The following is a 16,732-nucleotide window of genomic DNA, read 5'->3' on the forward strand; positions in this document are numbered from 1 at the left end:
AGGAGGAGGAGGAGGAGGAGGAGGAGGAGGAGATTGGATTGATACCCCACCCTTCACTACCCAAAGGTGTCTCAGAGTGGCTTACAAACCCCGTTCCCTTCCCCTCCCCACAACAAACACCCTCCCTGAACCCTCCAACCCTGAGCCCTGACAAGAGCGTGGATTAGAACTGGACACCGAACGTCAAGTGAGAAATTTCTCACAGAACTTCTATACCTCTTCTGATCTAGCGAGGAGGGCGTTTTCGTAGTCAATTCTATAGTGGATCGCAGCAGCACGTCCCGGCAACAGAAGAGAAACGTCCAAATTCAGGTCCTTACGGAGCGGGATGTCCGTCTGGTACTGGGCAAGAGCTTGGAACACCATAATAGTTGACTGCAATTGGAGGGAGAAGAGAGAGCGAGTGAGGAACCCCTCGCAGCAGAACTCTCAACACGGCCCTTAGCCCGGAGGAACGGAAGGTCCGTGGACACAGGATATGCTGGGCGCATTGTGGCGCACTGGAGCAGCTTCATACTTCAGGCAGTGGGCAAGTTGGATCCAGGCACACTGGTCCCTTGCAGGTGTTTCCTGCAGTGCATATGTCAACAGGGGGCGCAGCCACCAAGACTCTAATCCAGATCCGGGCCCAAAATGCGGAGTTGCCCTGAATGCATGAATAGTTTGGTAACCGGAGGACGTTGTTCCAAAGTATTAATTGGGGGGAATTCCCTCTCTGATCCCCAACTCTCTAATTACATTATAAAGTAACGATTCATTCTTTTTTTGCCCTCCTCTTTCATTTCACCTGGGGAAGGGGGACAGTTGGGAGGGCGAGGTGTGAACCCTTCTGTGAACATAAGAACATAAGAGACGCCAATGTTGGATCAGGCCAAAGGCCCATCCAGTCCAACACTCTGTGTCACACAGTGGCCAGAAATACCAGGTGCCATCAGGAGGTCCAGCAGTGGGGCCAGGACACTAGAAGCCCTCCCGCTGTTGGCCCCCCCAAGCACCAAGATGACAGAGCATCAGTTGCCCCAGAGCCCCTATCTATACCTTGTGGCTAATAGCCACTGATGGACCTCTGCTCCATATGCTTATCTAATTCCCTTTTGAGGCCGTCCATGCTTGTAGCCGCCACCACTTCCTGTGGCAGTGAATTCCAAGTGTTAATCACTCTGTGGTGTGAAACTCCCTAAAGGAGAAGCTAACATTACAGGAGGGAGCCGTATAAGTTGCAGTTGGGAGCTGGTGAGACTAGGGTTGCCAACTGCAGGTTTGGAAATTCCTGGAGATTTGGGGGCAGAGCCTAGGGAGGGCAGTGTTTAGAGGGAGGGGGAGAGACCCCAGCAGGGATGTGACGGCATAGATCCCACCCTACAAGGGAACTGATCTCTGTCATCAGGAGAGGAGCAGTAATCCCGGGAGATCTCCGGGCCCCACTTGAAGTTCTCACCAGGGGTCATTTAGTAGAAAAAGAGGTGCAGGAGCTCATTAGCATAACTCATTCGCATAACTCATTTCCATATGCCACACCCCCTGACATCACCGGAAGTGTGTCAGAAGGCAACACCCACCGCTCAGGCTCCACTGGACTATTTTGGATTGCTAGCTATTGGCGGGGGGGGGGGGGGTGCGGATCTAAAAAAGAGGGAGAGCTTGTACCTGGATAAAACTTGGGTCTTAAAGGTGGCACTGGACTGTTTTGGGCTGGGGGGCCGGGGGGGGGCTCTGCAGCTTACCTGGCTGCTTCTTGCTCTGACTGAGGGCTGCTGGGAGCAGGGGGCGGGGCTTGTTGCATGTGCCCGCCCCCTGGGCTCTTTACTGCCGGAGCTCCACTCCTGTGTGCTCCTGCAGGAAATGGCCCCTGGTTCTCACCCAGCTGGTACAACTGTGTCCTGAGCCTGTGCCATTTCCGAATTGAGATTAAACATGCACTGGACTCGAATGCTCATCTGTAGAAGGAGTTCCTTCCATGTAGAAAACCAGGCTCTCAGGGAAAAGGCCAAGTGTGAACCTTTCTTCCTGGCGGACTAGTTTTCTGTGTGCAAGGTCCCTTTGTGTGGACAGAGGAGCAGTGCGTTATGTGGCCCTCTGCCAGCAGTCTACAGTGGCTCAGCCAGAGGTCGATTTGGGGAGGATCGCGGGGGATTACAGTTCCCCCGGGGTGAGGTACGGGGGGGCTGGGCACATGACGAAGCCCCGCCCCCTGCTTCCGGCCGCCCCGCTTCTGGCCTTCATTCAGCCAGGAGGAGGCAGGAGAAGAGGGAGGATCAGTTGCTTCCTCCCCGCCTCTCCCCACCCCTGCCTGCCTGGGGCCAGGGAGATTCTTGGCGGGGCTTCCTCGCACTCCCTCCGGCCTTGCAGGGCCTTATGATGTCAGGGGGTGTGGCATATGCTAATGAGTTATGCTAATGAGTTCCCCTAGCTCTTTTTCTATGAAACGACCCCTGGGCTTAGCCCAGCCAAGACTAAGAGCGACATCTCAGAAAGACCCAGGGGCTACTGTCCGGTTTGAAGCAGAACTGAGAGGCAACATCTCCTGGTAATCCCTGGCCCAAAGGATGTCCGCCTCGCCTCGCCCGGGGCCAGGGCCTTCTCTGCCCTGGCCCCCACCTGGTGGAACATGCTCCCTATTGAGATCAGGGCCCTGCGGGATCTTACTCAGTTCCGCAGGGCCTGCGAGACGAAGCTCTTCCGCCAGGTCTTTGGCTGAGGTGGCAGGCATCCACATATGCCCCCCCCCCGGTTGCGATTTCCCACCCACTGATAACCGGCCATACCTAGTTACATCAATGGGCCGGATTCTCCCTACGGCAAGCATGACTACTGGTTTGATACATTTTAATGTGTTTTAAATTTTATTTACGAGATGGTAAAGGTTTCCCTTGCTCGAAAGCCAGTCGAATCCGACTCTAGGGTTGCGGTGCTCATCTCCGTTTCAAAGCCGAAGAGCCAGCGCTGTCCGAAGACGTTTCCGTGCTCATGTGGCCAGCATGACTAAACACCAAGGCGCACGGAACGCTGTGACCTTCCCACCGAAGTGGTCCCTATTTATCCACTTGCAATGTCTTGCTTTCGAACTGCTTGGTTGGCAGGAGCTGGAACTAGAGACGGGAGCTCGCTCCGTCATGCGGCACACTCGGGTCTCGAACTGCTGAACTACCGACCTTCCACAGCCTGCAGTTCAGCGTCTTAACCACTTGAGCCACCGCAGCTCATTTACGGGATAGACGGGATATAAATGCGGAAAATAAATAAAAGGTGCGGCTGGACTCGAACGGAGCCGGCTCCCCTTGTCAGAGAAAGCCAAGAAAGCCGGCAAGAGGAAACTGTCCGAAGTTGCTCGAGGGTTGCCAGCCTCCAGGTGGGGCCTATTGACTGACATCCTGACCACAGAAATCATTGCCCCCGGGGGAAACGGCTGCTTCAGAGGATGGACTCTATACCGCTGTAGCTTCCCTGCCTGAATTCTACACTCCCCAAGCTCCGCCCCCAATAACTCCAGAAAATTCCCCACCTTGAGTTGGCAACCCTCTGTAGCCTGCCCCCAAAGGACCGTGACGCGGCCACTGACCTGAGTGTGCCCGTAGGTCCCCCCGTAATACTTCTGCTGGGTCAGCCATTTTACGACGGGGCCAGCCTCGTCAAACTTCTGCAGCTTCAGCAGGGCCAGAAGAGCGTAGGAGGTGCCTTCGATGTTGTAAGTGCGAGCATTGGCCTCTTCCCACCGATCTCCACCTAGATGCAGGGGCGGATTCACCATTAAGCAGACTAGGCACACGCTTAGGGCACCAGGGCCAAAGGGGGCACCACAAAGTTAGGAAAAGGTTGAAAAGCTTAGTTTGTACAGTCTATTGTGTTATCATATGAACTAGGGAGGAAGGCCCGTTGAGAAGGGCGATACAACGGGCAGCTAGCCCCCCCGCTTCCTCCCCCTCCCCGCCCTCTCCCCGGCGGCGGTGCCCCGAGCATGGCTGAGAACCGACTCGCTGGGGGAGGGGAACGTCCGGAGGTTGCAGAGAAAGTTCTCGGTCACTGGGTATTGTCCTACAACGGGCCACTGAAACTGCCAGCCTTTCTTGTCTGAGCCAGGCTGAAGAGGAGGAGGAGGCGGCCGCGAAGGGAGACAGGAGAGGGGCCCCCCGCCTGGCCGATCGTCCGTCCGGGAGGCTGGCTGCGTGCGAGCACGCCCCCCCGGCACAGGCTGAAGAGTCGGAGGCGGCAGCGGGAGCAGGGGCCGGCAGGCAGGCAGGAGAGCGCGGTCCCTCGCAGTCCACGCGCTGTGTCCCCCCGCCCCGCCCGAAGCGTCAGAGGCGGGACGCGGCGTCGGAGGTGGGAGCCATGGGACACGGCCAATGGAAGGCGGGGAAGGCCGTGACGGACCGGTCAGCCGGCCAAACACTGTAGGGGCGCATTTTCTCTCCTGTGCGTGAGTCTGCGTCTTACTGCTTTATAATATAGGGAGGATACATACTCTTGAGAGTCCCTTGGACTGCAAGAAGATCAAATCAGTCAATCCTAAAAGAAATCCACCCTGACTGTTCCCTGGAAGGCCAGATAATGAAACTGAAGCTCCAATACTTTGGCCACCCAATGAGAAGGGAGCACTCCCTGGAGAAGACCCGGATGCTGGGAAAGACTGAAGGTCAAAGAAGACGGGGACGGCAAAGGATGAGATGGTTAGACAGTGTCATAGATGCAACGAACATGAAATTGAGCAAACTTCAGAGGATGGCGGAAGACCGGAAGGCCTGGCGCGATCTGGTCCATGGGGTTGCGAAGAGTCGGACCCAACTGTGCGACTGAACAACAAATGAATACATTTCTGTGTTGCTGCTACCTGCATTGTGTGTATCTGGTCAGACAGGTCAACCACTAAAATGGACTGGGGGTCAGTGTGGAAAGGAGGGGGGGGGAACCAAGATGGGTCAGTGCTGAGGGCACCAGGGAGCCTTCATCCGCCCCTGCCTAGATGTCAACAGAGCAACGTGGAGGTGGGAAATGTTGCCGAGTCCGAGCCGACTCCGGGGCTACGGCTGAGTGGCAGAGCCTCCGCTTGGCGTGCAGAAGGTCCCCGGTTCAATCCCTGGTGTCCCCAGCTAAGGATCAGGTCGAAGGTGATGGGAAAGGCCTCTGCCTGTGGACTTAGAGGGCCGCTGCCAATACTGGCTCTGATGGATGAAGGGTTGGAATCAGTATAGGGCAGCATCACGTGTTCACGTGACTTATGGGGACCCCTGAAGCGGTTTTCAAGGCAAGAGATGTTCAGAAGTGGTTGGCCCTTGCCTGCCTCTACGTAGCGACCCTGGACTTCCTTGGCGGTCTCCCATCCAAGTCCTAACAAGGACCCACCCTGCTGAGCATCTGAGATCTGATGGGATCCAGCCAGCCAGGTGAGGGCAATCGGGCCTCACTAGAACAGACCTTCAGGATACATCAGCTCCTTCTCCTAAGAGAGCCAGTTTGGTGTCGTGGTTAAGTGCGCGGACTCTAATCTGGGAGAACCGGGTTTGATTCCCCCACTCCTCCACTTGCACCTGGCTGGATGACCTTGGGCAAGCCCTAGTTCTGTCAGAGCTGTTCTCTCAAGGGCAGTTTCTGTCAGAGCTCTCTCAGCCCCACCTACCTCACAGGGTGCCTGTTGTGGGGAGGGGAAGGGAAAGGAGTTTGTGAGCCGCTCTGAGACTCCTCTGGGTGGTGAAGGGCCATGGGGTATAAATCCAATCTTTTCTTCTTCTTCCTCTTCTTCCTCACAGGGTGCCTGTTGTGGGGAGGGGAAGGGGAAGGAGTTTGTGAGCCGCTCTGAGACTCCTCTGGGTGGTGAAGGGCCATGGGGTATAAATCCAATCTTTTCTTCTTCTTCCTCTTCTTCCTCACAGGGTGCCTGTTGTGGGGAGGGGAAGGGGAAGGAGTTTGTGAGCCGCTCTGAGACTCCTCTGGGTGGTGAAGGGCCATGGGGTATAAATCCAATCTTTTCTTCTTCTTCCTCTTCTTCCTCACAGGGTGCCTGTTGTGGGGAGGGGAAGGGGAAGGAGTTTGTAAGCCGCTCTGAGACTCCTTTGGGTAGGGAAGGGTCCAGTCCAGTTTGGTGTCGTAGTTAAGTGCGCGGACTCTAATCTGGGAGAACCGGGTTTGATTCCCCACTCCTCCACTTGCAGCTGCTGGATGACCTTGGGCAAGCCATAGTTCTGATAAGAGCTGTCCTTGAAAAAGAGCAGTTTCTGTCAGAGCTCTCTCAGCCCCACCTGTCTCACAGGGTGTCTGTTGTGGGGAGGGGAAGGGGAAGGAGTTTGTGAGCCGCTCTGAGACTCCTCTGGGTGGTGAAGGGCCATGGGGTATAAATCCAATCTCCTCTTCTTCTTCTTTATTGCTTTGGTTTATCACCTGATTTCCACACACCTTTTCTTGTGCCTTTAGTTTCTGCTTCTTTGTCGTTGTTGTTCTTTTCCCGTTCTCCAACCCCCCCACCCCTGTTCTCTTGAGTCCACTTTTACACTGATATTTTTCTGGAAGCCAATTCTGAGTCACCTTTTTCCTCGTGTGTAATGTTTCTGATGGTTTTCTTTGTCCCGCCCACTCCCGCTCACCTCCACCCCAATTTTAAATAATTGGAGTGTCATAATTGGTATCCCACTCCCTCCCCCGGCCCTGAAGAAGAGTGGTTTCGTTTTGATTTTTTTATAAGTAACTGAAATATCGATATATCGATATACCATTGCAATAACATTTTAAGCTGGTTTTCTAAATTCCCAGCTATCATTAAAAATAAAGTAAGTCTCTAGCTTCCTCCCTTGTGGAGATATGCCTTTTTCCTTATATCTCCATGAGGGAGAAAGTTGCCTCTTTTTAAAAAGGAAGGAAGAAGAAGAGATTGGATTTATACCCCAGCCCTTCACTACCCAAAGGAGTCTCAGAGCGGCTCACAAACTCCTTTCCCTTCCCCTCCCCACAACAGACACCCTGGGAGTTAGGTGGGGTTGAGAGAGCTCTGGAAGAAACTGCTCTTTTTTTCAAGAACAGCTCTGACAGAACTATGGCTTGCCCAAGGTCATCCAGCAGCTGCGAGTGGGGGAATCAAGCCCGGTTCTCCCAGATGAGAGTCCGCGCACTTAACCACTACACCAAACTGGCTCTCTACAGAGAAATGTTCTCTAAATCCCCACCTTTCCTACTGCAAAAGGAAAGGTGGGGATTTAGAGAACCTGCTTCCAATTTTAGTGGTTTTTTAAAAGAAAAATGCCGCCGCAGTATTACAAAAAATAAAAAGTGGAGGTGCTGCGACACCCCTTGGAAATCCTGATCATTAAAGGCAAGTGTGCAAGAAGATAAACTGACTCCACAAGTGTGAAAATCCTGGAGGACAGACGTGCAGATTCCAGTGGTTCTGGATCGATTGCCCGGAAAATCAGGAGTAAATAGAGCATGCAGAAAAACCCAGGGAGTTGGAGAGTGCTCCAGAGATTCTTTTTTTTTTTTAACGCTGCCACAGATAGGGTTGCCAAGTCCTACCTCGGGAATAGTGGGGAGAGTCCCGGACGTCTCCTGGATTCTCCTGACGTGCACGCTCTGCGATCACGTCACCCGGAAGTGACGTGATCGCCTTGGGCACATTGGGGGCGGGGCCACAATCATTCGAGGGGAAACCATTGGATGTTAGAGCATTCCCCCCCGCAACGTGCCCGACGCAATTACGTCACCTCCAGGTGACGTGTTTTATTTCTGCCTTAATAAGCTGGAAACTTTCCATCAGGTCTTGCTTGGTTAACGGGCTTGCATTTGGCGCCGCGTTCTGTGTGCCGGTCTCCATTTTGAGCTGCCGGCTCCGGTTTTTCGATTGTCCCCATATGCGCTTAGAACCGCCGGAGAAAGTTTAAATTGCACTTACTGACGCTTCAGTTCTTAAAGCCCGTGTAGATTCTTGTTTAAGCGGGAAATAAGCTCGTTTTCAAAGGTTTCGGCGGGGTTAAAGGCGAGGGAACCCGGGAGATCGCTCACTGGGCTTCCGTCTCGGTTGCGACCGAAGCCCCGCCCCCCACCTCCAGGTGACGTGTTCACGCCGGGCACGTCGCACACTTTGGGGGACTTGGCCAGGGGGACTTGGCCACCCTAGCCACAGAAGACCCTGGACTGCACTGAACGTGGCAGGCATCTGAGTGGAAGCAGATTGTGGCTCTCTTGCCTACTGCTTTTGGCTCGGCTGGTCTTTTCTCTAGGGCCCCCCCGTCCCCTTCAAACCCGCCTCTCATCCAGCTCCCAGAATGAACAGCGTGCCCTCGGATACCATGAATTGCAACCAACGTACCTGTCGATGCTCTCATCAGTACCCTTTCGTGGTTCACATTCCCGGCGAGGACTAAGGCATACGAGGTGAGGGCCACGGTGTAGGGCCTTTCCAGCGTCTCGTACTTCCTGGCCAGGAACTCAGCAGCTTTGGCGATGCTGTTGTCTAAGCTCTGAACAGGAAAGCAAAGCGATCTGCATGTCAGACGGCTTCAGGGACCAATCGTGCTGTACGATCACTTCCTGCTCACCCTCTGCCTGCATGTACGAACTGGTAATTTCCATTTTTGTCTCTGTCTTGACTCTAATTGGTAGGGTTTAGAATAGATAAAAGGAAGTCCTTCTTCACCCAAAGAGTGATGAACACATGGGATTCACTGCCACAGGAGGTGGTGGCAGCTATAAACATGGACGGCATCAAAAGGGAATTAGATAAGCATATGGAGCAGAGGTCCATCAGTGGCTATTAGCCACAAGGTATAGATAGGGGCTCTGGGGCAAGTGATGCTCTGTCTTCTTGGTGCTTGGGGGGGGCCAACAGTGGGAGGGCTTCTAATGTCCTGGCCCCACTGCTGGACCTCCTGATGGCACTGGTATTTCTGGCCACTGTGTGACACAGAGTGTTCTGGCCACTGTGTGACACAGGGTGTTGGACTGGATGGGCCACTGGCCTGATCCAACACTGGCTTCTCTTAGGTTCTTATAAGAGGGAGTTGGATAAGCATATGGAGCAGAGGTCCCTCAGTGGCTCTTAGCCACGAGGTATAGATAGGAACTCTGGGGCTGGGGCAAGGGATGCTCTGTCTTCTTGGTGCTTGGGGGGGGGGGCAACAGTGGGAGGGCTCCTAGTGTCCTGGCCCCACTGCTGGGCCTCCTGATGGCCCCTGGTATTTCTGGCCACTGTGTGACACAGAGTGTTGGACTGGATGGGCCTTTGGCCTGATCCAACATTGGCGTCTCCTATGTTCTCCTAGGGTTGTCAAGTCACTCACTTTGCACAGCAGGGGAGAGTTGGTCCCTGTCCGGGACATTCTCGCGTGTACTTTGCCCATGCGCGCGCCGCAATGACGTCACCCGGAAGTGACGTCATCACATCACATCAGCCTGGAAACTCTTGCTAGAGCGTCGGCCGGTGACGTGCCCAACTTGATGACGTCACTGCCGGGTGACGTCATCGCACCGGAGACTTTGGGGGCAGGGTTCCCCCCGCTGGTCTGATCCGGACCAGTGGGTTGGGGGGCCCTTTCGGCAGGCAATCCCTCGCCCCCCCCCAAGGACCTGGCAGCCCTGTTAATCGGCCCTTCCTGGCAACTAACCCCCACCCCCACCCTCTCTCTTCCTATAGGTAACGGCTGAAGAAATTCTGTTTTAGTGTCCGAAGAAGTGTGTCTTGCACACGAAAGCTTATACCTTGAATGAGACCTGGTTGGTCTTAAAGTTGCTAGTGGACTCAAACTTTGTTATTTATTGGATTCTCTTATACCCCGCCTTTCTCCCCGATGGGGATCCAGGGCAGATTGCACTGTTTTCTTGTCCTCCGAACAACCTTGAGTGCGTGTGACCGGCCAAAGGTCACCCAGCAAGCTTCCATGGCAGAGCAGGGATTCGAACCCGGGTCTCCCAGATCCTAGTCTGATACGCTAAAGTGCTTCACCATGCTGGCTCTCAGTTAACTGTACTTCATTTTGGTAACACCATAATCCTCAGAAACAATGAGAGTCTAGGACTGTAACTCGCAGCTCTAGCAGTGAGTATCAAACACACCGACATTCACAGTTTCCTGCTCCCTGGCCCCCGTAGCCTGGAAAGTAAGGTAAGGTCTCTGCAGAAAGACATCAGAAACTGTCTCTCCCCCCCCCCCCACTCACGCCCAAGCAGCTAATTATTATTTGCAGCTGTGGAGTTCTTAAAGAAAAAAAGCAAAAACTCCGAGGTCTTCTGCTAAAACAGTTCACGGGGCTGGAGCTGAAACCACTTAGAGTGTCTATTTCAAATTAACCATCTAAAAGTGAAAAGAGATGCATATGCTGCTTCCACACAACCGTCCTGCAATGTTTCAGTCCCAATACATAACAGTGCCCATGGGCACCGCAGCTCACTGAAACCCAGATCTTTGCCAGCATAACATGGAGGAAAGGAGTAACATTCCAAAAGAGCACCAGCAGAGTCCAACTCAAATGGAGGATGCTGTCAGAATAGGTGGGCTGCTGTTAAGTTTCAGGCCAGAGGGGCACGGAGCAAAAACAGGCCATTGCAGGGGGGAAACGGCTGGGGCGTGGCCGCATCCTTAGAGGCGCTGAGCACAGACACTTACGTCGACTTGCTGTCTGCAGATTTCTTTGGCCTCCAGCAGGGCCACCAGGACGAAGGCTGTTAACGACACGTCCGGTTCCGCACCCTTATAGCCTCCCTAGGAAGACGGGGGGGGGGGGGGGCAACCCCTTAAAAACAGATAAAAGTATTAATTAAAATAAAAACTCCTAAGCCCCCAAGAACAGCGAATCTGCATTTGTCTTTCCCACCGGTGTCCCAGCCTTCTGACTCTGTCATCAGAAAAAAAACTGTCTACATTTGCTTTCTTTTTCACCAGGGCGTTTTTTGTAGAAAAAGCCCAGCAGAAACTCATTAGCATAATAGGCCACACCCAACAGCAGAGATCCATTAGCATATTAGGCCACACCCATGACAGCACAGCTCATTAGCATATTAGGCCACACCCCACACCCCAGGGCTTTTTTTTTTTGTAGCAGGAACTTCTTTGCATGTTAGGCTACACACCCCTAATGTAGCCAATCCTAATGAATGTCTGCGGTTAGGTGTGGCCTATTATGCTAATGAGTTCCTGCTGGGTGTGGCCAACTCAGGAGCCAGCCGGACCTCCGTTCCTGTGCATTCCCGCCAAGAAATAGCCCTGATGTTTGCACTTCAACTGTGCGAGTATAATTTTGCCTGCCTGCATATGTTTATCGCCCTCTCATGGCAGCTCCATTGTCACTGCGCCTCCACACCGCTTTAAATGAATCTTCTTCAAACAAGCACAAAGAAAGGCGGTGTCACAGCAGCACGGAACTGATTTCAAAATTCAAATGCAGATTCGACCAATGACGGTGCAGGCACCGCAAAAGAAGCATCAACACAGAAAGCCAGAGACAGCAGAACACAAGCCTGATAAGGTACTGATACGACCAGCAAGGAGGGTCCTACAGTCTGTTTTTAAACGGCTGAAACTGGCTGCAATCTGCCCACGAGAGCCCTCCCTCCCATCCTCTCTAGGGCGGGTCAGTTAAGCGCACGACCCACTGGCAGCAGCCATGGCAACAGGATTACTCAGGACTTTTCAGCCAAAGGGAAAACACTCTGCTGAAAGTGCCCTATACCAAGACAGACCTTGGTCTGTTGAGATGGGCATTATCACGGGGGATGGCTGTCCAGGGACTCAGGCAGGGGGGCATTGTAACACCTGCAACCCAGTCTTTTTAACTGGAGATGCCGGGGACTGAACCTAGGACCTTCTGCATGCCAAGCAGAGGCTCTGCCACTGAGGCCCTTTCTCCGTGGCACTGTTGGGCATAGCCAAGGAGAGGGGCTGTCAGTGCCTTCCCAAACCAGTGCTGATAAAATAAAATACAACCCTTGTTTAGAAGACAAAAAATTCCTAAAACACCACAGATTATGTAGTTCAATGCTCACCAATGCATAACACGGTTCTTACTCAATACTCCCTCTAAGCTGTGGAGTCTTGTGAGCACAAATTCTATCTTGTGAGCTACTGGCATTAAAGTGGTGAGCAAGCGATTTGAGTACTACATAAATTAGTTTGCTCTGGACTGCAGAGTACCCTCTAAGCTGAGTGAGTGTGAGCTAGCTCACAGTTTTTTAGCCTCTGGCTCACACCTTTTTGTCTTCGCTCAGGAAGGAGGACTCCAGAGCAAACTCATTTATGCAGTAGCCAAATGGCTCACTCACAGCTTTAAGGCCAGTGGCTCACAAAGTAGAATTTTTACTCACAAGATTGCACCGCTTAGAGGGACCATTGCTCTGGAGCCCTCCTTCCTGAGCGAAGACAAAAATGTGTGAGCTGGAGGCTAAAAAACTGTGAGCTAGCTCACACTCACTCAGCTTAGAGGGGACACTATGTCTAAGGCTGCGATCGCACGCGCCAGTAAATCCGACATAGGCGTGAATGCCCGATGGATCTAAAGGGCGCGATCAGACAGCAACATCTGGCAAGTGTCCTGCAGTTGTCAGCAACCCGTGCTGCTCTGCCATAGAAGTGGAGTAAAAAGACATTGGGGGAAAAACTGATAATAAACAGGTTGTGACGGGCCACGGATGGACTTTCCCCTGTCTGATCTGGGAAGCACGCATGCATGCCATCGGGATGGTCTGATCAGGCCATCCTAGGTCAGTGCCATCCCCTTCCTTCGCAGTATGCGCATCATTGCATACCCATAGGGGCCCCTCGGTGCAGAGGTGCGATTCCTCATTTATGCACATGGGAAACAACCCAACTCACCTGCAGTTGCATCTGGCCACACAGTGATGGGCTGAGCCCGCAGCTAAGAAGGGAGCTGTGATCTCGCAACTGCAGGTCAAATTACTCCGGGGGGAATAGCCTTGCTTCCCCTCCGCTTCAAGAGACGCGTGTGACCGCAGCCTAAGCATATCTATTAGATGTGAGTCTTGCCTGGTAGGAGATGATCAACTACTGCTTTTTTGCATGGCAGTAGATTATCAATCTACTGCACCCAGGCCCCGGTCACATGGGCCAGATAACGTGGGGGGGGAGGTGTGGCTGTTTGACCCGGAGCAAAATAAAGCACGGTAGCCCGATCACACGTTCCCCTGAGTCTTTGCGCTTAGGTTGTTAGCTGGCGATCACACGGCGATGCTGGAGCGTGGCAAAGAAGCAACGTGGCAAGCGTTTTGCGTTTGTGTGCATGCGCAGTTCCTCGGAGCAGCACTGCTTTCAGTTACGTGTTTGTGCGCATGCGCTTACGAAAAACATCCGGTTTCCGACGGGACGTGGATGGATGCTGGATGCCGCGGGATACGAGTGCTCCCACAATCAGACGCCCGCCCCTGCCCCGCGTTTTTCGGATATTAGTGCACTTTCCGAGTACTTTTTTACTGCGCATCTTCGGTGGGACACCCCGGGTGGGCCACGGGTGCGCTACGCTTCCCAGATGTTGCGGTGTGATCGCGCCCCAAAAATCCACCTGACATTCGTGCCTTTAGCGTGGCAAATCCTCCGTGTGACCGGGGCCCCAGTCTGGTTTTTATTTTGGAATTGAACTCTAGATTGTAACATCATGCCCTCATCGTATAATATCGCTGGGGGTTTAGGTGCCCCTGTTCTTTCAGGGGTAGAAAGATACAGCAGTGGGAGGAGTGTAGTTATAAGAAGAACTCGGAGATATGGATATGCTCAGTGTCCTTCTAGTCTACATCCCCTCTTTTTGTTGCAGGAACTTCCTTGCATATTAGGTGACACACCCCTAATGTAGCCAATCCTCCAAGAGCTTACAGTAGCCCCTGAAAGAAGAGCTCTGTAAGCTCTTGGAGGATTGGCTATGTTGGGGGGGGGGGCGGTGTCGCCTAATATGCAAAGGAGCTCCTGCTACAAAAAGAGCCCCGGATAACAGCATGCTGGTGTCTGGAGTGATTCCCTCTTGATATTGTGCAATGCCCGGTCAGTACGGCATAAGATCACTGTACTTCGGGATATTATCCTGTATGGCAACTTCGATCCCTGTCAAGAGGTCCCAAACCATTAAAAACCATAACCTGCCATGACCTGAGACTTCAGGTACACAGAATACTTTCCTCCAGTTCTGGAGATGATCAGAACACCTTTTTACATCTCTCTGTAACCTGGACTAGGATAGCCCAGGCGAATCCACTCCCACCAGACACCAGAAGTTAAGCAGGGTCGGTCTTGGTGAATATTTGTATGGGAGACCACCAGTGGTTCCCGTGCAGAGGCAGGCAAGGGCAAACCACCTCTGAACATCCGTAAGTCCTGATGAGAAGGGGCCAGGCTAGGCCGCCCAGGTCGGGGCTCGACTATAACTACCACCAGGGAAAGTTAGTGGCAAGATCGGAGGGCTCGCAGCGCCAACGTGTGCCCTCTTTAGTGAGCTTCTCTCGTGCCACCGGCTGGCAGCTGTCGTCAGTAAAAGGCGAAGACCTCCAGCTCAAACACACGACAACAACTCTTGTGCTGCATTTTTCAGAGATAGGAACGTCGAAAGCCCGGGACTTTGCCCGGTCAAGTCACGCCCACAGTGTCAATCAAACATACCAACATCTCCCCGTGGATCACGGGGGCGTCTTCCTGGAACATTCCATCCGGCTTTTGCTTTTCCCAGAATCAGCCATTTCACAGCTCCGCAGATGACCTTGGCATCGATGTTTGTCTCGATAGGCTTAGCCATGGCAAAGACTTTTGCGACGTATGCCGTTAGCCTGAAAGGAAGGCGGTGTGTCAGCCCAGCCTGCTCCAGTTTCTCAGGGTAGTGAGGAGGCGGGGATGGCAAGGTGATACGTGGGCTATGCCAACAAAAGTCTGTATGGTCAAAGTGATGGTATTCCCAGTAGTAATGCATGGCTGCGAGAGCTGGACCATGAGTGGAGATTGGATTGGATTTATACCCCGCCCTTCACTACCCGAAGGAGTCTCAGAGCGGCTTACAAACTCCTTTCCCTTCCCCTCCCCACAACAGACACCCTGTAAGGGATGGAATGGCAACGTATCCTTTACTGCAAATCCAGGAGGAGCCAATGATATCCCCGTGCAAGAGGCGGGAAGGGAGAGCCTTCCTGCGGCCTGGCATGTTTCGCTGCTTCATCTGAACCGGGCCATCAGTAGGGTTGCCAGGCCTGGTTTGGGAAATACCTGGAGACTTTGGGGATGGATCCAGAAGGGGGCAGGGTCTGGGGAGGGGAGGGGCCTCAGCTTGGTACAACGCCACAGAGTCCCACCTTCCAAAGCTGCCATTTTCCCCAGGGGAGATGATCTCTGTCAGCTGGAGATCAGTTGTGAAAGCGGGGGATCTCCAGGCCCCACCTGGAGGCTGGCAAGCCTAGCCATCAGGAAGCTCCTTCGCTACCGGCCTGGGTGCCAAGAAGGTTCTAGTGCAGGGGTGTCAAACATAAGGCCCGGGGGCCGGATCTGGCCCATCCGGGGCCACACTTACCAAGTGCTGGACGGGCGGTTAGTAAACGCAGCGTAGGAGTTGTCTGCCTTCTTGTACGCCAGTTGCTGTGCGTAACCTGGAAAAGGAGGAGAAAGCAGGAAGCGATGAGGTCTGGGCCCAGCTTTTTCCGAAGCACGGTGGAACCAACACCTCTCCCCCTGCTGCGCTCCTTGCCTGAACCGGCAGGAAGGGAACAAGGGCGCCCACGAGAACAGAGGTGTCAAACTCATTTGTTACGAGGGCCGGATCTTACATGAATGTCTCTTCGTCGGGCCAGGCCATGTGCAGTGTTCCCTCTAAGCTGAGTGAGTGTGAGCCAGCTCACAGTTTTTTAGCCTCCGGCTCACACGTTTTTGTCTCCACTCAGGAAGGGAGGGCTCCGGAGCAAACTAATTCATGCAGGAGCCCAATCGCTCACTCACAACTTGAATGCCAGGAGCTCACAAAGTAGAATTTTTTGCTCACAGGACTCCACAGCTTAGAGGGAGCATCGGCCAAGTGTACCATAAAATGTAATGCTGGGCACCGGAGATAGAAACCGCATAAAGGACAGCAGCTGGTCAGCTCCGAGTTTTTGCATCCTCACTGCAAGGCCCCGTGGGCTGGGAGGGGGGGTGCGAAGGAAAACCCGCATGGGCGGACCGGAGAGCCAGCAGTGCAGTGCTGGGCAGGGCAGGGCAGATGCTCCCACGATGCTTGGCCGCTGCAGGCGAGGTTATTCTGCCGTGCTAAAGCCATAATGGAGTGGCTCCGCCCACTCGCCCCCCCCCAGCACTCCCTCCCTTGCATCAGTTGCTTGCAGGCTGGGTAGGAGCCCTGGACGGGCCGGATCCGGCCCCCGGGCCTTATGTTTGACACCCCTGCACTAGAACCTTCTTGGCACCCACCAAGTGTTTTTAGAAAGCGGGGGAGGCCAGGTGGGGCTCTTGCCCAGCGGGGCTTCTGATTGGCCACGGGAGGTCTGATTGGCCGTGCAGGTTAAAATAATATTATTTCAGCATCAGCTGCCACCATAGGCAGTTATATTCTCTCTCCTACTCCTCTTTCTCAGAGATCTTTTTTTAAAAAATTATCCTTCTCCTCCCCTGCACTTGGTCTCCCCCTGTGTTTCTGCGCGTGGCTCCGCCTCCCGTGACAGCCACAAAATGGCACAACCTCCTAGGGCGGCCTTTTTCGGGGTGGCACCCATCAGCCCCGTGTAACAATTCCGAAGGGCCCACAGACTCAAAAGAGGTTGGGGATCCCTCCCCCCCCCCGAGTCTGATGAT

The 16,732-nt window shown here is 53.7% G+C and overlaps 1 protein-coding gene across 1 annotated transcript in view; it reads right to left on the reverse strand.

Annotated features, from left to right (window-relative positions):
* LOC107125723 (A.superbus venom factor 1-like) overlaps positions 1-16,732 on the reverse strand; it is a 97,192-nt gene that overhangs the window by 18,694 nt on the left and 61,766 nt on the right. Inside the window, 7 exon segments of the mRNA XM_015429177.1 lie at positions 217-375; positions 3,560-3,723; positions 8,288-8,438; positions 10,580-10,675; positions 14,570-14,632; positions 14,634-14,733; positions 15,465-15,540. Coding sequence (XP_015284663.1) covers positions 217-375; positions 3,560-3,723; positions 8,288-8,438; positions 10,580-10,675; positions 14,570-14,632; positions 14,634-14,733; positions 15,465-15,540 — 809 coding nt within the window.

This window comes from Gekko japonicus, unplaced genomic scaffold (genome assembly GCF_001447785.1).
Source record: "Gekko japonicus isolate JY-2015 unplaced genomic scaffold, Gekko_japonicus_V1.1 scaffold2836, whole genome shotgun sequence".
NCBI classification, from domain to species: domain Eukaryota; kingdom Metazoa; phylum Chordata; class Lepidosauria; order Squamata; family Gekkonidae; genus Gekko; species Gekko japonicus.